The sequence below is a fragment of the Mandrillus leucophaeus genome, unplaced genomic scaffold, assembly GCF_000951045.1.
Source record: "Mandrillus leucophaeus isolate KB7577 unplaced genomic scaffold, Mleu.le_1.0 Scaffold35, whole genome shotgun sequence".
Lineage (NCBI taxonomy): Eukaryota > Metazoa > Chordata > Mammalia > Primates > Cercopithecidae > Mandrillus > Mandrillus leucophaeus.
Window position 1 is genome coordinate 4,239,327 of NW_012103698.1, and position 16,126 is coordinate 4,255,452.

Genomic DNA, 16,126 nt, shown 5'->3' on the forward strand with positions numbered 1-16,126 from the left:
GGTGTCTGAACTTGGTTTGCTTTCTGGGAGAGGTGGTGGATCCTGTAATATCCTCAAGATTTCCCATGTTTTCTGAGGCAGAACCATTTCTGTGCCACAACGTAGCAGATTCTCTCACGTCAGGGTATAGAGACACACTTGTAATAAAATGTTTATGTTAGCAGCATCTTGCAAATATACAGTGTCCAAATTAGCTAGTAGGAGATCTTAAAAATAAATACATTGAAACAAAGAAGTTGAAAAACACAATGTCCTATTTTCTTTATGGAGGTGCCAAGAAAATACAGTAGAAAAGAAGAAAGTTAATTACTAAGAGTCTCCCAAGTTATCTCTCACATGCTTTCATCTTAATGACTGATCACATATTTGAAGTCTCCACCCTGAGGACCTAAAGAAAATCACAATTATATTTACTCAGTGTGCATATTCTCTGTATTATGAGCATCAAGATTTGGGTGCATTGTCTCTGGAGAGTTAATGTGATATTTTAGCACACTGTTACACTTTTTTTTTGTGCTTAAGTTCTAGGGAAATGCTGTTTAACTATCTTAGCTCCTATAGTTTGTTTCATTGGCTCCTCTATACAAAGATGATTGTCATTTCTACTTGGAGGTGACATTGACATTGTCTTAAGAAATTTGTATGTCTGGAGGGGATTGAGGAATACTGGAGAGAATATTAAATGTTATCTTTTAAAAACAACTTTGTAGACAACTTCTTAATTTATTTTGTGAGCATTGAACAGATGATTTTTTAAATCAGCAGGTCCTTCTCATGAGAATGAAGACAACTTTTCCTCCGTGTTTCATACTCAGATCCCTCCAGAAGAATATGAAAAGCAGATGCAGAAACTCAGTAAAGGTATGTTTTAATTTGTGTGATCATACATATTTTCACAAGGGAATACTAGCTGTATACAGAAATATTCATAAATGAAATAAGTTCATGTAATTTAATCCAAAGGTAAGTGGAAGCAAGGAGGGTTCAAGATGACACAAGACAGGTCAAACAAGATGACATTGTTGCAGGTAATTGCTGAGAATCTGTTATACCATTCTACTTTGGATGCTTGACATTTTGTATAATAATAAAGAGTTTTTTTAAAAGCTGGCTGCAAGTAATAAGAACCTGGCTTCAGCAGAAACAAACCTGTGAAAAGGATTTTGGTGGGAGGCAGCTTTCTTTGGTTCCCAAGAGCATATGCTGTGGTTAGTCATTCAGAGGTTGGCTCAATTCTGCAATCCTAGAGAAGAGCCTGAGTGATCCAGCTGGGTCAGGGGTCTACGCCTGGCTCAACCAACTTGTCCAACCCAGCAAGGTTTGGGGTCATTCTGGGAACATGGCAGCTATATCACTGCCAGACTGGAGAGGAGAAGAGGACATTTACAGTGAGGACAGTTCTGGCCAGATAACCCTGTGTGTTTCCCCTGCTATTTATTAGAAACGTATTTTAAAGAAGCTCTATGATAAATATAAACATGGCTGTGTTCAATTTGTATTTTTTAAATGTTGTATTGCTTACGAGTATATGAAACTTCAGCTGAATGAATAAACAAACCTCATATTTCAACTTAAAAGACAGTATACAACTTGAATTATGGAAAGAAGTGTTATATCTTGTATCTATTAGGCCAATAACCAAAAAAGGAACTCATACTTTAACTATTGGTAGTTGATTTAAAAGATAATTATGTGATTGTTAAAAAATAAAACCCCAGGTTTAAAGCGTAGGTTTATTTGCCTATAAGCTTATGTAAGTTAAATTTGAGTAAAATTTTTTTTTACTCAAAGCTACTTTTGTTTGAAAACAATTTTAATCAAAAGATCTTACTCTTTCCCTTGTTCTTTCCAGCTATTTTCATCAAAAATTTTTAAATGGTTACATCTGTATTGACTTTTTGATAACTAGCTATAAACACACCAATTGACTAGCTCACTTCATCCTTTTTGTTCAGGTAACCTCCCTTAGAAAACAAAATTAACTTTTCTGTAAACTTTGTCTGGATTGAGCTTGTGACTGGTGTTTTTTTCTTTTGTGGACTTTAATGTGGAAATGCATCCTGTTTTGTAGGGCAAACTGCATGTGCTATTTAAGGAGACGTTCCTTCTTCGTGCATATTTTCAGAGCTTTGATTAAGGGCTCACATGATCTTGTTTTAAAATATTTTAATGTGACACAGAGAAAATGAGATATTTTATAAAGGGGAATATGAGTCCACAAGTATTTTTCTTATTCTTATTTTGAGCACTCAGTGTCTGAATATCTCAGACATTGACTCAAGCCTCTTCTGAATGGTTGAGGAAAATTGGCCAACTGAAATGGGCGCTAGGGGTTTGTATGGATGGGAGCCAGGACATGGGACACTAATTCCCGGACCTTGCTCAAAAGACAGGCTAAACAAAATGCACTGTTCAGAAGGGGTGATGGCAAATTAATAGAATAGCAGGGATGACCTAGTCTTTAGGGAAATTTTTGTTTTGTGTCAAGACTGCAATAAAATATGTATTTTAAAGTCTCCCTAACATCAGCAATTTCTTCGTCTCATGTCTGTCTTGAAGTTCTATTGATATTTCCCATCATTCTCATGGAATCAACAGGAAGAAGTTTGATATGTGATAATGAATTACACAAGTTTTATGAGAACTTCATTTGAAGTTACAGTAGCACATTTATCTTTTTAAGAATAGATCTCCATTATATATGAGGGATCTGGAATGTAGAAGTTAGTTCTTCTGTGTATGTTTTATTTCTTATATATTTTAATATATGCTTAAAGTGGGCTTTTAGCATAATTGACACTTTTAACTACGAAAAATTTTTGAACTTTCTTAATATTAGATTTTACCTGTGATGTGGAAAGAAATGAGTCATTGATCAAAGCAGGAAAGAAACCTTTCTCAAATACAGAAAAGATTGAGCTCAGGGGTAAACACAACCAGGATTTTATTAAGAGAAACATTGAGGTATGTACTTAGAAATTCAGAAGCGAGAATTTGGGGCTAAATGAGCTGAAAAAATGGCAATGGTTTTTTCAGTTCAGTGTCTTGAAATATTTTTTCAACCATCATAAATGTATAAATGATTGAATTAGTAGATATAATAAAAGAAAACTTTTTATAAACCAGTACTTCATTATTTCTATGTTCAACCCATTACATCTTATCCTATCCTATCTCCTTTTAAAACTGCTAGGTGCATCTATCATTTATTTCACTATCCAGAAATAGTCTGTTTCCTGCAATTTGCAAAACATTTATTTAGATAATAGCTTTGGACAATGTTTCTCAGACTTTAAATTGCGTATTGGTAAAATCATTTTTTTTAAGTAATAAGACTGATTTTATAGCTAGTACATTTACAACTTTGAATGGAAAATGCTCCTGGCAGCAGCTGGGCTGGAGAAGCCAACTGGTTGTCTGCCTCTTCGCTGAACCTCCCGGCAGCTGGTCACTGGCCTTGATTAGCTTCCGCTTCAAGCACCCATCTTTGGTCTTACAGGCCTTGCAACCTGACTTGGTTTGTCTTTAAGGCAGACTTACACTAAACAAGGGCACAGGGGTTGCTGGGTTTGCGATTGCAACAAGAAATATAGTGAGGAGGACAGAAGCTCTGCACAGCCCTTGAACAGCGTCACTAGAAAACTGCATGGGCAAGTGTGGAGTATTGACAAGAGAGAGTTAAGTAATTTTTTACATTTCAAGCCTGATGCTTTCCCCATAATTGGCAGATCATTTCCAGGCAGACTGGATTTGTGGGACAGCCTGCCACTGCCAGGACTGGCCTCTGGGACGCTTGACTTTTGTGCTCCACGTTCATATGATCTTCTTCAGGAAACCTTCTCCATCTCGATCTGTCTCTTTCTTTGCATTGGCCGGTTGTATGTTGATTTACTGCTCAATTTTCCTAGAGCAGTAGAGTTCCCCCCTTATCCAGGTGCTTGCTGACACAGCAGGTCTACCGTAGATGTCTCTTTCCCCTTTTTAATAGTAACTGAATATTTAAATTCCTCATATGATAGTCTTGAAATTTAAAAGCACTTTCATTTAGTGGACCAGTACCCCAAAGAAAGTGGCAAGAAGATTTCTTCCAAATGTCTCAGCAAGGATGTTTTTGCATTTATATTTTTTTATCTATGATAGAGAGGTTTGAAAACTGCTCATATTATTTTTTAATAAAATGTCTGTTGGAATGGTTAACAGGAAGGCCTACTTATAGGGATATCTTTGGATATTAGAAAATGGCCGTATACAAAAATTTTTGCGTAAATAAAATTACCTAGCAAATATAAAATGCCTAATCTCGCAACTTTTCTCTTTTTGTATCTGTAGTGTAGAAGTCTCAGGTTCCATTTTTATTTTCCTGAACTATGAGTTTCTTTGATTATATAATATTTCCATTAATAAATTCTGTAGTTGGCCAAGGAATCAAGAAACCCAGTGGTTATGATTGAGAGAGAGAAGAAAAGGCTGGTTGAGCTTTTGAAGGACTTGGATGAGAAAGATTCCGGGCTCTCCAGTTCTGAGGTACGTAAACTCTGATAGAGAACTCTACACTTCCTAATTTTGATTTAAAAAAATCATATTATTGACCCAGTAGCACAAATTTACAATAATTTTTCAGATTCTGAGACATTATTCTCTGACTTAAAAAAAATCCTGTTTTACTAACACAGAACAGACAACAAAATACCGCATGTTCTCACTTTTAAGTGGGAACTAAATGATGAGAACACATGGACTCATAGAGGGGAGTGACACACACTGGGGCCTGTTGGAGAGTAGAGGCTGGGAGGAGGGAGAGGATCAGGACAAATAACTAATGAGTATTAGGCTTAATACCTGGGTAAAAAAATAATCTGCACAACCCCCATGACAGAAATTTACCTGTGTAATAAACCTGCACATGTACCTCTGAACTTAACATACAAGTTAATTTTTTAAATCCTGTTTTGTACAATTATTTTTATTGAAGTTTTCAAATTTATTCTTGGTCAATTCTTTATTGACTTTCAGAGGATTATTTAATGTCATTCTAAGAGTGTTTACACATTGGTTATCAAAATAACTTCTGCCTGTGATGTGATGTACTTATTACTGATGACATATGAATGTGTTTTTCTGTCTCCTTTTCTTACTGTCCCTAAACTGGTTTTGTGGTGTTTCAGTGTAGTCTTCAGTAATCCTGAAGAATTCCATCCTGTTCCTGCCCAGTTAACTTTGAGCAGCCACTTCCCTGGAGAGTCCTGGGGTTAACCGGAGGGCCTGCTTATGGTGATAAGTCTGGGTGGGGACAGACTACACTGAAAGAGGGGAACAGCATGTAATGGGGGTGGGGTGGGGCAAATGCAGGTATTTATAGGGCCCGGGAAGGTCACCTAAAGAGTGCTGTGCCACTGTTTGCACTTGTTTACATATTAAACTTGAGGAATATTCTTTGCTTCCATGAAGAAATACACTCTCCTATGTTCCTTGAAGCACTTAGCTCTTTTGTGTATCTTGTATTCCCCTGCATTTAATAAGGACATGATGGATTGAATGCTGCTGGCACCCTGCCCATATCCCCTTTCCCTGACACCTGTCTGTGCATCCATGCCCCAGCCCTGTGCTAAGGGTGCACAGCTGTCCCCTTCCCCGGAGAATTTCCCTGAGCCAAACAGCCCAGGATATCACTCCCTCCTCACCCCGGGCCCTTTATCTAAAGGTGAGAGTAGCTCTGTGGGGCATTGTGTCTTCCAGAGCTTCCCCAGGGATCAGAGTGAAGCTGGTCTTCAGCTGAGACCACATCCTCGCTTGGTCCTGTGCCCTTGCCCTCAGCTGTTTTCCTCACGTCCCTGGTCCCAAAGGCACTCTCCCAATGAATCACTTGAACAAGAATCCTTGTCTTCGTTTCCACATCTAGGGACACAGAGATTCGGAGCGTAGTTTTTTTGCTGTAGGTCCAAAAGCAGTGCGTGTGCAGTGATGCCTGTGGCCCACAGGGGAGGGCGTGCCCATCCAGCGGGAGCTAACAGTCTGTCCCCTGGTGGCTGCTGCATGGAAATCTCAGGCCAGGCCTGCCTGGATCCTCCAATTTTTCAAGGAAAGCTAGAAATTCAGATTTTTTTTTTGTGGGAAATATTAAACTTGTAACATGTTCACAACTGCTCCTATTTAAAAAAGTTCTGTGTGGGCAAACAAAATATCCCTCCCTTCCACCAAAAACCAAACACATATCTACAGAATATCACAGATAATAATCCTCTAAATAATCCTTCCTGAGATGGTGAAGTCCCAGCGGGAGCTGTGTCTAGGAGCAGGTGAAGGTGTTGCTATGCCTGGGACTGATGCAGTAGGGGAAATGGGTGGGTGAGGGAAACTGCTAAATGCCCACATAATTCTGAGATATTTTAGCTTCGCTGATTCATGGTATAGTCATGTGCCACATAATAATGTTTTGGTCAACATTCTTATATGGCAGTGGTCCCATAAGATAATAATGGAGCTGAAAAATTCCTGTCACCTAGTGACACTGTAGCTCTATATTTTAGAGTGTGCTCCTTGTACTTATTATAAAAGAGTGAATTGTAAAACAGCTTCAGGCAGGTCCTTCAGGAGGAATTTCAGAAGCAGGCATTGTTATCATAGGAGATGACAACTCCATGCATGTTACTGACCTAAAGACCTTCCAGTGGGACAAGATAAGGAGTGGAAGACAGTGATATTGATGATCCTGACCCTGTGTAGGCCTAGGCTAGTATGTGCATTTGTGTCTTAGTTTTTCACAAAACCTTAAAAATGAAAAAAGAAAATTTTAAAATAGGAAAAAGCTTATAAAGAAAGAAAATATTTCTCTACAGCTGTATACTGTGTTTGTATTTTAAGCTAAGTGTTATTATAAGAGAGTGAAAAAGTTAAACAAATTTAAAAGTTTTAAAAGTAAAAAAGTTACAGTAAACTAAAATTCATTTATTATTAAATAAAGATATTTTAAAATAAATTTAGTGTTGCCTAAATGTACAGTGTTTATAAAGTCTACAGTAGCAGCCAGTAATGCCCTAGACGTTCACATTCACTCGCCACTCAAGCACTGACTCACCAGAGCAGCTTGCAGTCCTGCAAGCTCCAGTTATGGTTAAGTGCCCTATACAGGGGTGCCATTAAAAATATTTTTATACCATATTTTTATTGTACCTTTTCTATGTTTTAATATGTTTAGATTCACAAATACTTCCCATTGTGTAACAATCACCTACAACACAGTAACTACAAAACATGCTGCACAGGTTTATAGCCCAGGAGCAATAGACTTTACGATGTGGCCCAGGTGTGTAGTACACTCGACCGTCTAGGTTTGGGAAGGACACCCAGTGATTTCTGCACAATGACAGAATTGCCTAGTGATACCTGTCTTAGAACATATATCCCTGTCATTAAGCGACACATAACTGTAATGTGTCTGCTTTATTAACAAAAGCTTAGATACCAGTAAGAATTAAGGGATCTGGGTTTCATTCTGGTTTTGTTATTAATTGTGAAGTTCAGTACTGCTGCCCATGGTCTCACTGCATATCGAACTATGGCGATAGATTTTCTTTATACATTCTAGGAATGCTTTCATAATGACTTTTTGTTAATAATACTGCCTTTTGCACATTATTTTTGTTAGTATTTATGTCGTCTTTCTATTTTAAAGTCATGTCTGTCATTTTAGTTTTTCATCTTTTACAGGTACTGTGTAGCTGGGCTTTTGCTGTTGCTTTTGTGTCTTTGTCTTTGTTTCGTCATCCTTTATCTTTTGTTATTATCAATATGAGGATATTTAATTTACTCATAATCATTATGACCACATACTTTTTGAATCTTTTCCTGACATCAAACTTTATATTTTATTTATCATATTTGTTTTTGTTTATCTCCCTATTCCCTTGTGGTTTGGAAACTTAATATCCTATTTCTGATCTGGTACTGTTAACCTTCAAGTTTTAAAAATATATTACAATTCATATTTTCTTTTCAATTTCCATAATTAGTTTCTAAAATTTCATATTTTAACAAGATTGGATCTTTGGTGTACTTTTATTTCCCTTGTGTTTCATTTTCTTTCCTCCAGGATATATTGAAATCATCTGGAATTTTAGTTCTGGAATATTACGCATTTTAATCTTAACCTTTAAAAATAGTATGCTTCTTGTATGTTAGGAATCTGTCTCAACAAAAGTTAGCCAAAATTTTTAGCCGCACCATTAACTGTGTGTTTGGACTCAACAAATCATTTATTTGTATAAGTCATTCCTTGAATTATTTTTCTGGAACTTTTTTGAAAAATTTTGCACCAAGAAATAGTGGAGTGTGGATAATTTTTGAGTGTTTGTGTATTCAAATATTTATTTTTTCCTCATTTGAATGTTAGCTTAGCAGATAACTAAATTCTGCATGCAAAATCCTTTGTTTATTGAAGCATGTAGAATTTTCCCCTTATTTTGGAGCTCACAATTTTATCAGATTGTATTTGTGTGTGTCTTTAAAAACATTTCAGTTCCTGCTTGGTACCTTGTAGGCTCTTTCTTTTTTTTTTTTTTGAGACGGAGTCTCGCTCTGTCGCCCAGGCTGGAGTGCAGTGGCCGGATCTCCACTCACTACAAGCTCCGCCTCCCGGGTTCAAGCTCCGCCTCCCGGGTTCACGCCATTCTCCTCCTCAGCCTCCGGAGTAGCTGGGACTACAGGCGCCCGCCACCGCGCCCAAGCTAGTTTTTTGTATTTTTTAGTAGAGACGGGGTTTCACCGTGTTAGCCAGGATGGTCTCAATCTCCTGACCTCGTGATCCGCCCGTCTCGGCCTCCCAAAGTGCTGGGATTACAGGCTTGAGCCACCGCGCCCGGCCCTTGTAGGCTCTTTCTATCTGAAGGTTTAAATCTTCCTTCAGCTCAGAAGTTTATGTTTTTTATTTCTTCCTTTCCATCATCTCTTTTTTCTCCTTTTGGGATACCTGTAAATGGGGTAACAAGAAATCCAGGGGTGAGCAGCTCATGTTTTTCTGTCCTCGGGTTCTGCGTTCCTTTGTGGATTTTGTCTTTAGGTTTGCGAGATTGCCGCTGCATCTGTAGGCAGTGTGTCCATCTTCCAGGCAGACAGGAGGAAGGAAGGATAAAGAGCAAAGAGACTGTCCTCTGAGGCTTTGCTTTTTCACTGGGGATGGAATGGTGTCCCCAGGACTTCTACCTGCATCTCACCGGCCAAGCTGTACACATAGCCATTTGTTCAGTATGTTGCTGCAAGTGAGAAGGGGGAGTCAGGTATATGGCTTTCTCTTTTTTTGTAGTAGAGGTAGAAATGGGGATCATGTCAGTCAGTAGACAGTGTCTGCCACAGATGGCTATAGGACCTCTTGGATCTCTCTTCCGGTCTTATAACATCTTTCTCATAATGTTAACCTTTTTTGCCATTTTGTACATATAAGGTCATTATACAGTTTTCTAAGTTGGGTTTCAACCATGTCTATTCTGCTGCTTAGCCACGCAGCTCTCTTTTGAGATTTTTAAAGACGATTGTTTTTAGACCCAGCATGGTGATTCACGCATGTAATCTCAGCACTTTGGGAGGCCAAGGCGGGACGATCACTTGGGGCTAGGAGTTTGAGACCACTCTGGGCCAATATGGCGAAACCCCATCTCTACTAAAAATACAATAATTAGCCAGGTGTGGTGGCGCACGCCTGTAATCCCAGCTACTTAGGAGACTGAGGCAGGAGAATCGCTTGAACCTGGGAGGTGGAAGTTGCAGTGAGCCAAGATTGTGCCACTGCACTCCAGCCTGGGCAACAGAGTGAGACTCCGTCTCAAAAAAAAAAAAAAAGTGTGTGTATATATATATATATTTACACTAATATTTACTGAGCGTTCTTTCTGCAAGTCCTCCTATCTGATGTGGGAGGTGAACATAGAAATTCTAGAGTCAGGTAGATGGTGGCAAATGTTAGAATAGAAATTCAGAGGAAGAAGCAGTGCAGCAGGAGAAGTTTAGGAAAACTTTGAAGAAGGAACCTATTTACTATATTCTCAAATCATACCAAACTTCTTGCTGTTCCTCAGATTCTCTGTGTTCTTTTAAATCTCTGTGTTTTCAAATGTGTCCTTTCCTTTATGAAGTGCCCCACAATCTCATCTTTGACAAATAAATGCACAACTTAAAGAAAGTGACTAAAGTGATAATTATGTTTTAATTCCCCCTGAACTCTTGTTCTCTGGTTGTTCTTTTTACTGGCATGCATAATTTTTTTTTTTTTTTTGAGATGGAGTTTCACTCTTGTTGCCCAGGCTGGAGTGCGATGGCACAATCTCAGCTCACTGCAAGCTCTGCCTCCCAGGTTCAAGTGATTTTCCTGCCTCAGCCTCCCAAGTAGCTGGGATTACAGGTGCCTGCCACTGCACTATACTAATTTTGTATTTTTAGTAGAGACAGGGTTTCACCATGTTGGCCAGGCTGGTCTTGAACTCCTGACCTCAGGTGATCCGCCCACCTTGGCCTCCCAAAGTGCTGGGATTATAGGCGTGAGGCACCGTGCCCAGCCGTCATGCATAATTTTATGGATGTAACCTTCTCTTGAATCTCTCTAGGACAGGGGACTGGTACCTGTTGGTCCCATGGCATGTTAGAAACTGGGCTGCACAGCAGGAGGGGATGAGCGGTATGCTAGCGAGCATTACCACCTGAGCTGAGCCCCCTGTCACATCAGCCTCAGCATTAGATTCTCACAGGAGCACGAACCCTATTGTGAACTGCACATGGGTGGGATCTAGGTTGTCTGCTCTTTTTGAGAATCTAATGCCCGATGATCTGAGGTGGAACAATTTCATCCTGAAACCATCCTTTCTAACCCCGCGCCCCCCAGTCCATGGAATAATTGTCTTCCAAGAAACCTGTCCCTGGTGCCAAAATTGTTGGGGACTACTGCTCTAGGATACTTATTTAGAATTTAAAAAATATTTTCATCTGTGTTGGGAACTCACACTTGCAATGAATGGCACCCCCTAAGCTGTCTCTACTACCACCCTCACCAGTGAAATGGGTTTGGATCAGATCTCAGGTCACTCACATCTAGTAGTACTGAGTCGGGGAGTCTGGTGGTGTGGACCCTTAGTTACCTGCATGAACCCTAGCTGTAAAGGATGCTGGTGAAGAGCATTTTCTGTTCCATCTTGGAAAGGTAAGATTCCTAAAAGCTAGAAGTTCCCCACACATAGCAAGGGTGTATAGAGGCACTAGACACATAGGAAAAAAGAATGCCATTTACTACCTCTTACATATATTATTTCTGTAATGGTGTAGTGCATGAAACCTTTACATTTCTGTTGAATTTAATCTGACATGCTCTTTTAACTTCAGCGTCATTTGAAAATAATCCCATTCAGACAAGAATTTAAAATCTATTAGCCACTATTTCATCATCGATTTCATAGCTTTACTTTTCTGTGATTCTTTGTTATTTATCATTTGGGCTATATGGTATTAACATCACCTTTATTTAGGAAAAATTACTAGAGTTTGTGAGTAATTAGGTAATATATTTTAAAAATTATGCATAACTTTCTTTTTTTTTTAAGCTGTTCATGTTTATTTTCAACGGAAAGCAATGGAATTTAAATCAGAACCTGGACTTCTGTCAGTTTATTAGAGTTGTGTGCCTTTAGCTACCTGAACCTCACTGAGGCTCAATTTCTTTATCCCAACTTACAAGTGTATTTAAGAACATTCATGACTATATCATAATCCTTATATTGATATACTACAATCTACCCACTTTCCCCCTATTTTTAGATGTTTTATTATAAATAGCATGGCAATAAATTTTTTATCAGTCATTGTTCTGGGTTGCAAGTAACAAAGATGGACTTTGGCTAAAGCAACACAAAATGAATTTATTGGGAGTTGTGAGTAGTCCATAGACTCAGTGGGAAGTTTGGGGAACCAGGTTTGTACACCAGGCAGATGTCCAGGCAGCCATAGACATGGCTTTAGGAACAGCCTGGTTAGGGGCTGGCTGCCCCTGGCTCCACCAGACGTTTGTTCTCCAAGAGATGCTCATTGCTGCTACCATCACTGTCTCCATTAATCATTTCCCTGCAGCTTTGCTTCTGTCCCTCAAGGTTCGGGGTGTTTGCTTTCGATTAGCCGAATCTAGGTCATCTGTTTGTCTTGATGTCAGAGAGTGGAGAGCGAGTGTCTTGTCGTGATCCTTCCCTGCCAAGACCCACACACTGTTTGGTTTCACTGAAACAGGGACTGTGAATGCCAGGGTCAAGAGGATAAAAATGTAAAAGTCTTGCTGCATAAAGTTTTTACCTGTAATGCCTCTGATTATCACCTAGGGCTTAATTCCTGGTATTAGCATCTTGAAATCAAAATGTATGAAATAAGTTTCTTTGCCCTCTACTTGCCACGTTATTCCAAATATTCTTCATGATGCTTCTGTCCTCTTTTTGCACTAATGCTTCCCTTTATGACCTTATCCATTCTCACAGCCCCCAGGGTTTGAACCACTGTAGATATGCGGGTAAGTCAAGTGTATTTATTTCAATCCCAAGTCTCTATCTTGAATTTCACATAAAAGTATTTAACTGCCTAACATAATCTGTGGATATCCTAGGGGGATGTCTGCCAGTTTCGAAAGGTCCCAAACAATTCATTAGCTTTCTCTTCAAACCTACTGCATCTATATAATCCCTAGTTTGGATAACGTGACCACCATCACACCATCACCGACTTCGCAAAATCAGGAACTTGTTCTTTTTTTTTTTTTTGGTAAGGCCATAACAAAGTTTATTATTTTTTAAGTTGTTTATTTTAAACAAATAAAATACTTTTATTTTAGCTTCAGGGGTACACATGCAGGTTTGTTCTGTAGATAAATTGGATGTCACAGGACTCTGGTGTACAGATTATTTCATCATCCTGGTAATAAGAATAGTATCCAATAGGTAGTTTTTTGATCCACTCCCTCCTACCACCCTCTGCCCTCAAGTAGGCCTCAGTATCTGTTGTTCCCTTCTTTGTGTCCATGTGTACTCAATGTTTGGCTCCCACTTATAAGTGAGAACGTGCAGTATTTGGGTTTTCATTCCTGTGTTATTTTGTTTAGGATTATGGCCTTCAGTTGCATCTGTGTTGCTGCAAAGGACGTTATCTCATTCTTTTTTATGGCTGCATAGTATTCCATGGTGTGGATGTCCCAAATTTTCTTTATCCAGTCTACTGAAAGGCATTTAGGTTGATTTTTGTGAATAGTGCTGCGATGAACATATGCATGCATGTGCCTTCCCCCACCCCGCCACCCTTGGGACATGGTTTTACTCTGTCACCCAGGTTGGAATGCAGTGATGTTGTCATGGCTCACTGCAACTTCGACCTCCCGGGCTCAAGTGATCCTCCCACCTCAGCCTCCTGAGTATCTGGGACTACAGGTGCATATCACCACATCTGGCTAATTTTTAAAATTTTTTTGTAAAGATGAGGTTTTGTCATGTTGCTCAGGCTGGTATTGAACTCCTGGGCGCAAGCCATACACCTGCCTTGGCCTCCCAAAGTGCTGGAATTATAGGCATGAGCCACTGCACCTGGCCTGCATGCATGTGTCTTTATGGTAGAATGATTTATATTCCTTTGGGTATATACCCATTAATGAGATTGCTGGGTTGAATGGTATTTGTGTTTTAAGTTCTTTGAGAAATTGCCACACTGCTTTCCACAATAGCTGAACTAATTTACATTCCTACCAGCAGCGTATAGGTGTTTTTCTCTGTAGCTTTGCCAGTATCTGTGATTTTTTTGACTTTTTAGTAATGGTCTTTCTGACTGGTGTGAGATGGTATCTCATTGTGGTTTGATTTGCATTTTTCAAATGATTAGTGATGTTGAGCATTTTTTTCATATGCTTGTTGGCTATGTATGTCTTCTTTAGAAAATTGTCTGTTTGTGTCTTTTGCTTACTTTTTAACGGGTTATTTGTTCTTTGCTTATTAATTTGCTTAAGTTCCTTATAGATTCTGGATATTAGACCTTTGTTGAATGCATAGTTTGCAAATATTTTCTCCCATTCTGTAATTGTGTTTTCTCTATTGATAGTTTCTTTTGCTGTGCAGAAGCTCTTTAATTAGGTCCTATTTGTCAATTTTTGTTTTTGTTGCAGTTGCTTTTGGCATCTTCATTATGAAATCCTTGACGGGGATTATGTCCACAATGGTATTTCCTAGGTTATCTTCCAAGGGTTTTATAGATTTAGGTTTTACTTAATTTTTGTGTACGGTGTAAGGAAGAATTCTGGTTTCAATATTCTGCATATGGCTAGCCAGTTATGCCAGCAGCGTTTATTGAACAGGGAGTCCTTTTCCCCATTGTTCGTTTTTGTCAACTTTGTTGAAGATCAGATGGTTGTATGTGTGTGGTTTTATTTCTGGGCTTTCTCTTCTGTTCCATTGGTCTCTGTGTCTGTTTTTGTACTAGTACTATGCTGTCTTGGTGACTGTAGCCTTGTAATATAGTTTGAAGTCAGGTAATGTGATGCGTCCTTTGTTCTTTTTGCCTAGGATTGGCTTGGCTATCCAGGCTCTTTTTTGGTTTCATATGAATTTTAAAATAGCTTTTTCTAATTTTGTTAAAAAGATCATTGGTAGTTTTTAGAATAGCATTGAATCTGTAAATTGCTTTGGGCAGTATGGCCATTTTAGCAATACTGATTCTTCCTATCCATGAGCATGGAATATTTTTCCACTTGTTTGTGTCCTCTCTGGTTTCTTTGAGCAGTGCTTTTTAATTCTCATTGTAGAGGTCTTTCCCCTCCCTGATTGGCTGTATTCCTAGGTATTTTGTTCTTTTTATGGCTCTTGTGAATGGAATTGCGTTCTTGATTTGGCTCTCAGCTTGGATGTTGTTGGTGTATAGAAATGTTGTTGGTTTTGGTACATTGATTTTGTATCCTGAAACCTTGCTGACGTTGTTTGTCAAATATAGGAGCTTTTGGTCAGAGACTGTGGGTTTTTAGGTATAGAATCATGTTGTCTGCAAACAGAGATAGTGGAACTTCTTCTCTTTCTATTTGAATGCCTTTTATTTTTTTCTCTTTCTTGATTACTCTGATTAGGACTTCCAGTATTATGTTGAATAGGAGTGGTGACAGTGGGCATCCGTGTCTTGAGGAACTTGTTCTTTATCCTTGATCTTTATGTCTCCCTGTACTTTTCCACAAAATTACCTCCAGGTTCTGTAAATTCTACTTCCTATATATCTCTGGATTCTGTTCTGTGTTCCCAGAAAACATTCCTTAATTCAGTCATTCAGCACTTTTGTTCTAGATTATAACTATTGCTTCTTAACTGGGCTTTCTGCCTCCACTCTTGCTCTCAGTAGTTCCAGTTTTAAAATACAGACCTGATCATGGTGTTTCCTTGATTAAGGTCCTGTTTTCTCCAGCCCTTTTCTGCCCACAGAGGTTAGTTGATCCTCTCTGGTTCCCATGATGCCCAGGGCTTACCAGCACTCTTCACACCTTGTTAAAATTTGTTGCTACCAAGAAATTGAGAACTCCTCGAGGGCAGAACCTTGTGATATTCATATTGAATCACCAGTGCCTAGCATAATATATGTGTTCAGTAGGCGTTTAGTATGAGATTTTTGAATGAATGTAATGAATGGGTTTTATGAGTTAATATGGAACAAATATTAGTTGAATGAAAGATGATCAATTAAATTTTTGAAACCCAAGCAACTGATTTTATAGACCCTGTGTTACTTTTAAGGAACAGAGTTTGAAAATGCCACATCCCATTACAGGGTAAACCTGATTTCTTCCTACTTAACATGTCACAAAACATTTTCTGAATGTAGATAAATGAGAATGTCATGAGAACCAGACTGTGAAACTAAGAGATTTGTTCCACAGGGGAAACCCCCATCAAAATATTAGGAGATACTTTATGCAGGCTGGCAGATAACAAAACCAGAAACTATTTCATATTATTCTTTTACTAACCCAATGTTAATTCTGTTTGTGTGTGTGTGTTTGTGCTTGTGTGTGTGTGTGTTTGTGTGTGTGTGTGTGTGTTTGTGTGTGTGTGTTTGTGTGTGTGTGTGTGTGTTTGTGTCTGTGTGTGTGTTT

The 16,126-nt window shown here is 38.8% G+C and overlaps 1 protein-coding gene across 1 annotated transcript in view; it reads left to right on the plus strand.

Moving 5' to 3' along the window:
• The window catches only part of FSIP1 (fibrous sheath interacting protein 1), a 226,422-nt gene that overhangs the window by 72,451 nt on the left and 137,845 nt on the right, over nucleotides 1-16,126 (plus strand). The window contains exons 6-8 of the mRNA XM_011989321.1: nucleotides 766-861; nucleotides 2,840-2,964; nucleotides 4,414-4,524. Coding sequence (XP_011844711.1) covers nucleotides 766-861; nucleotides 2,840-2,964; nucleotides 4,414-4,524 — 332 coding nt within the window. The remainder of the gene's footprint in view (nucleotides 1-765; nucleotides 862-2,839; nucleotides 2,965-4,413; nucleotides 4,525-16,126) is intronic.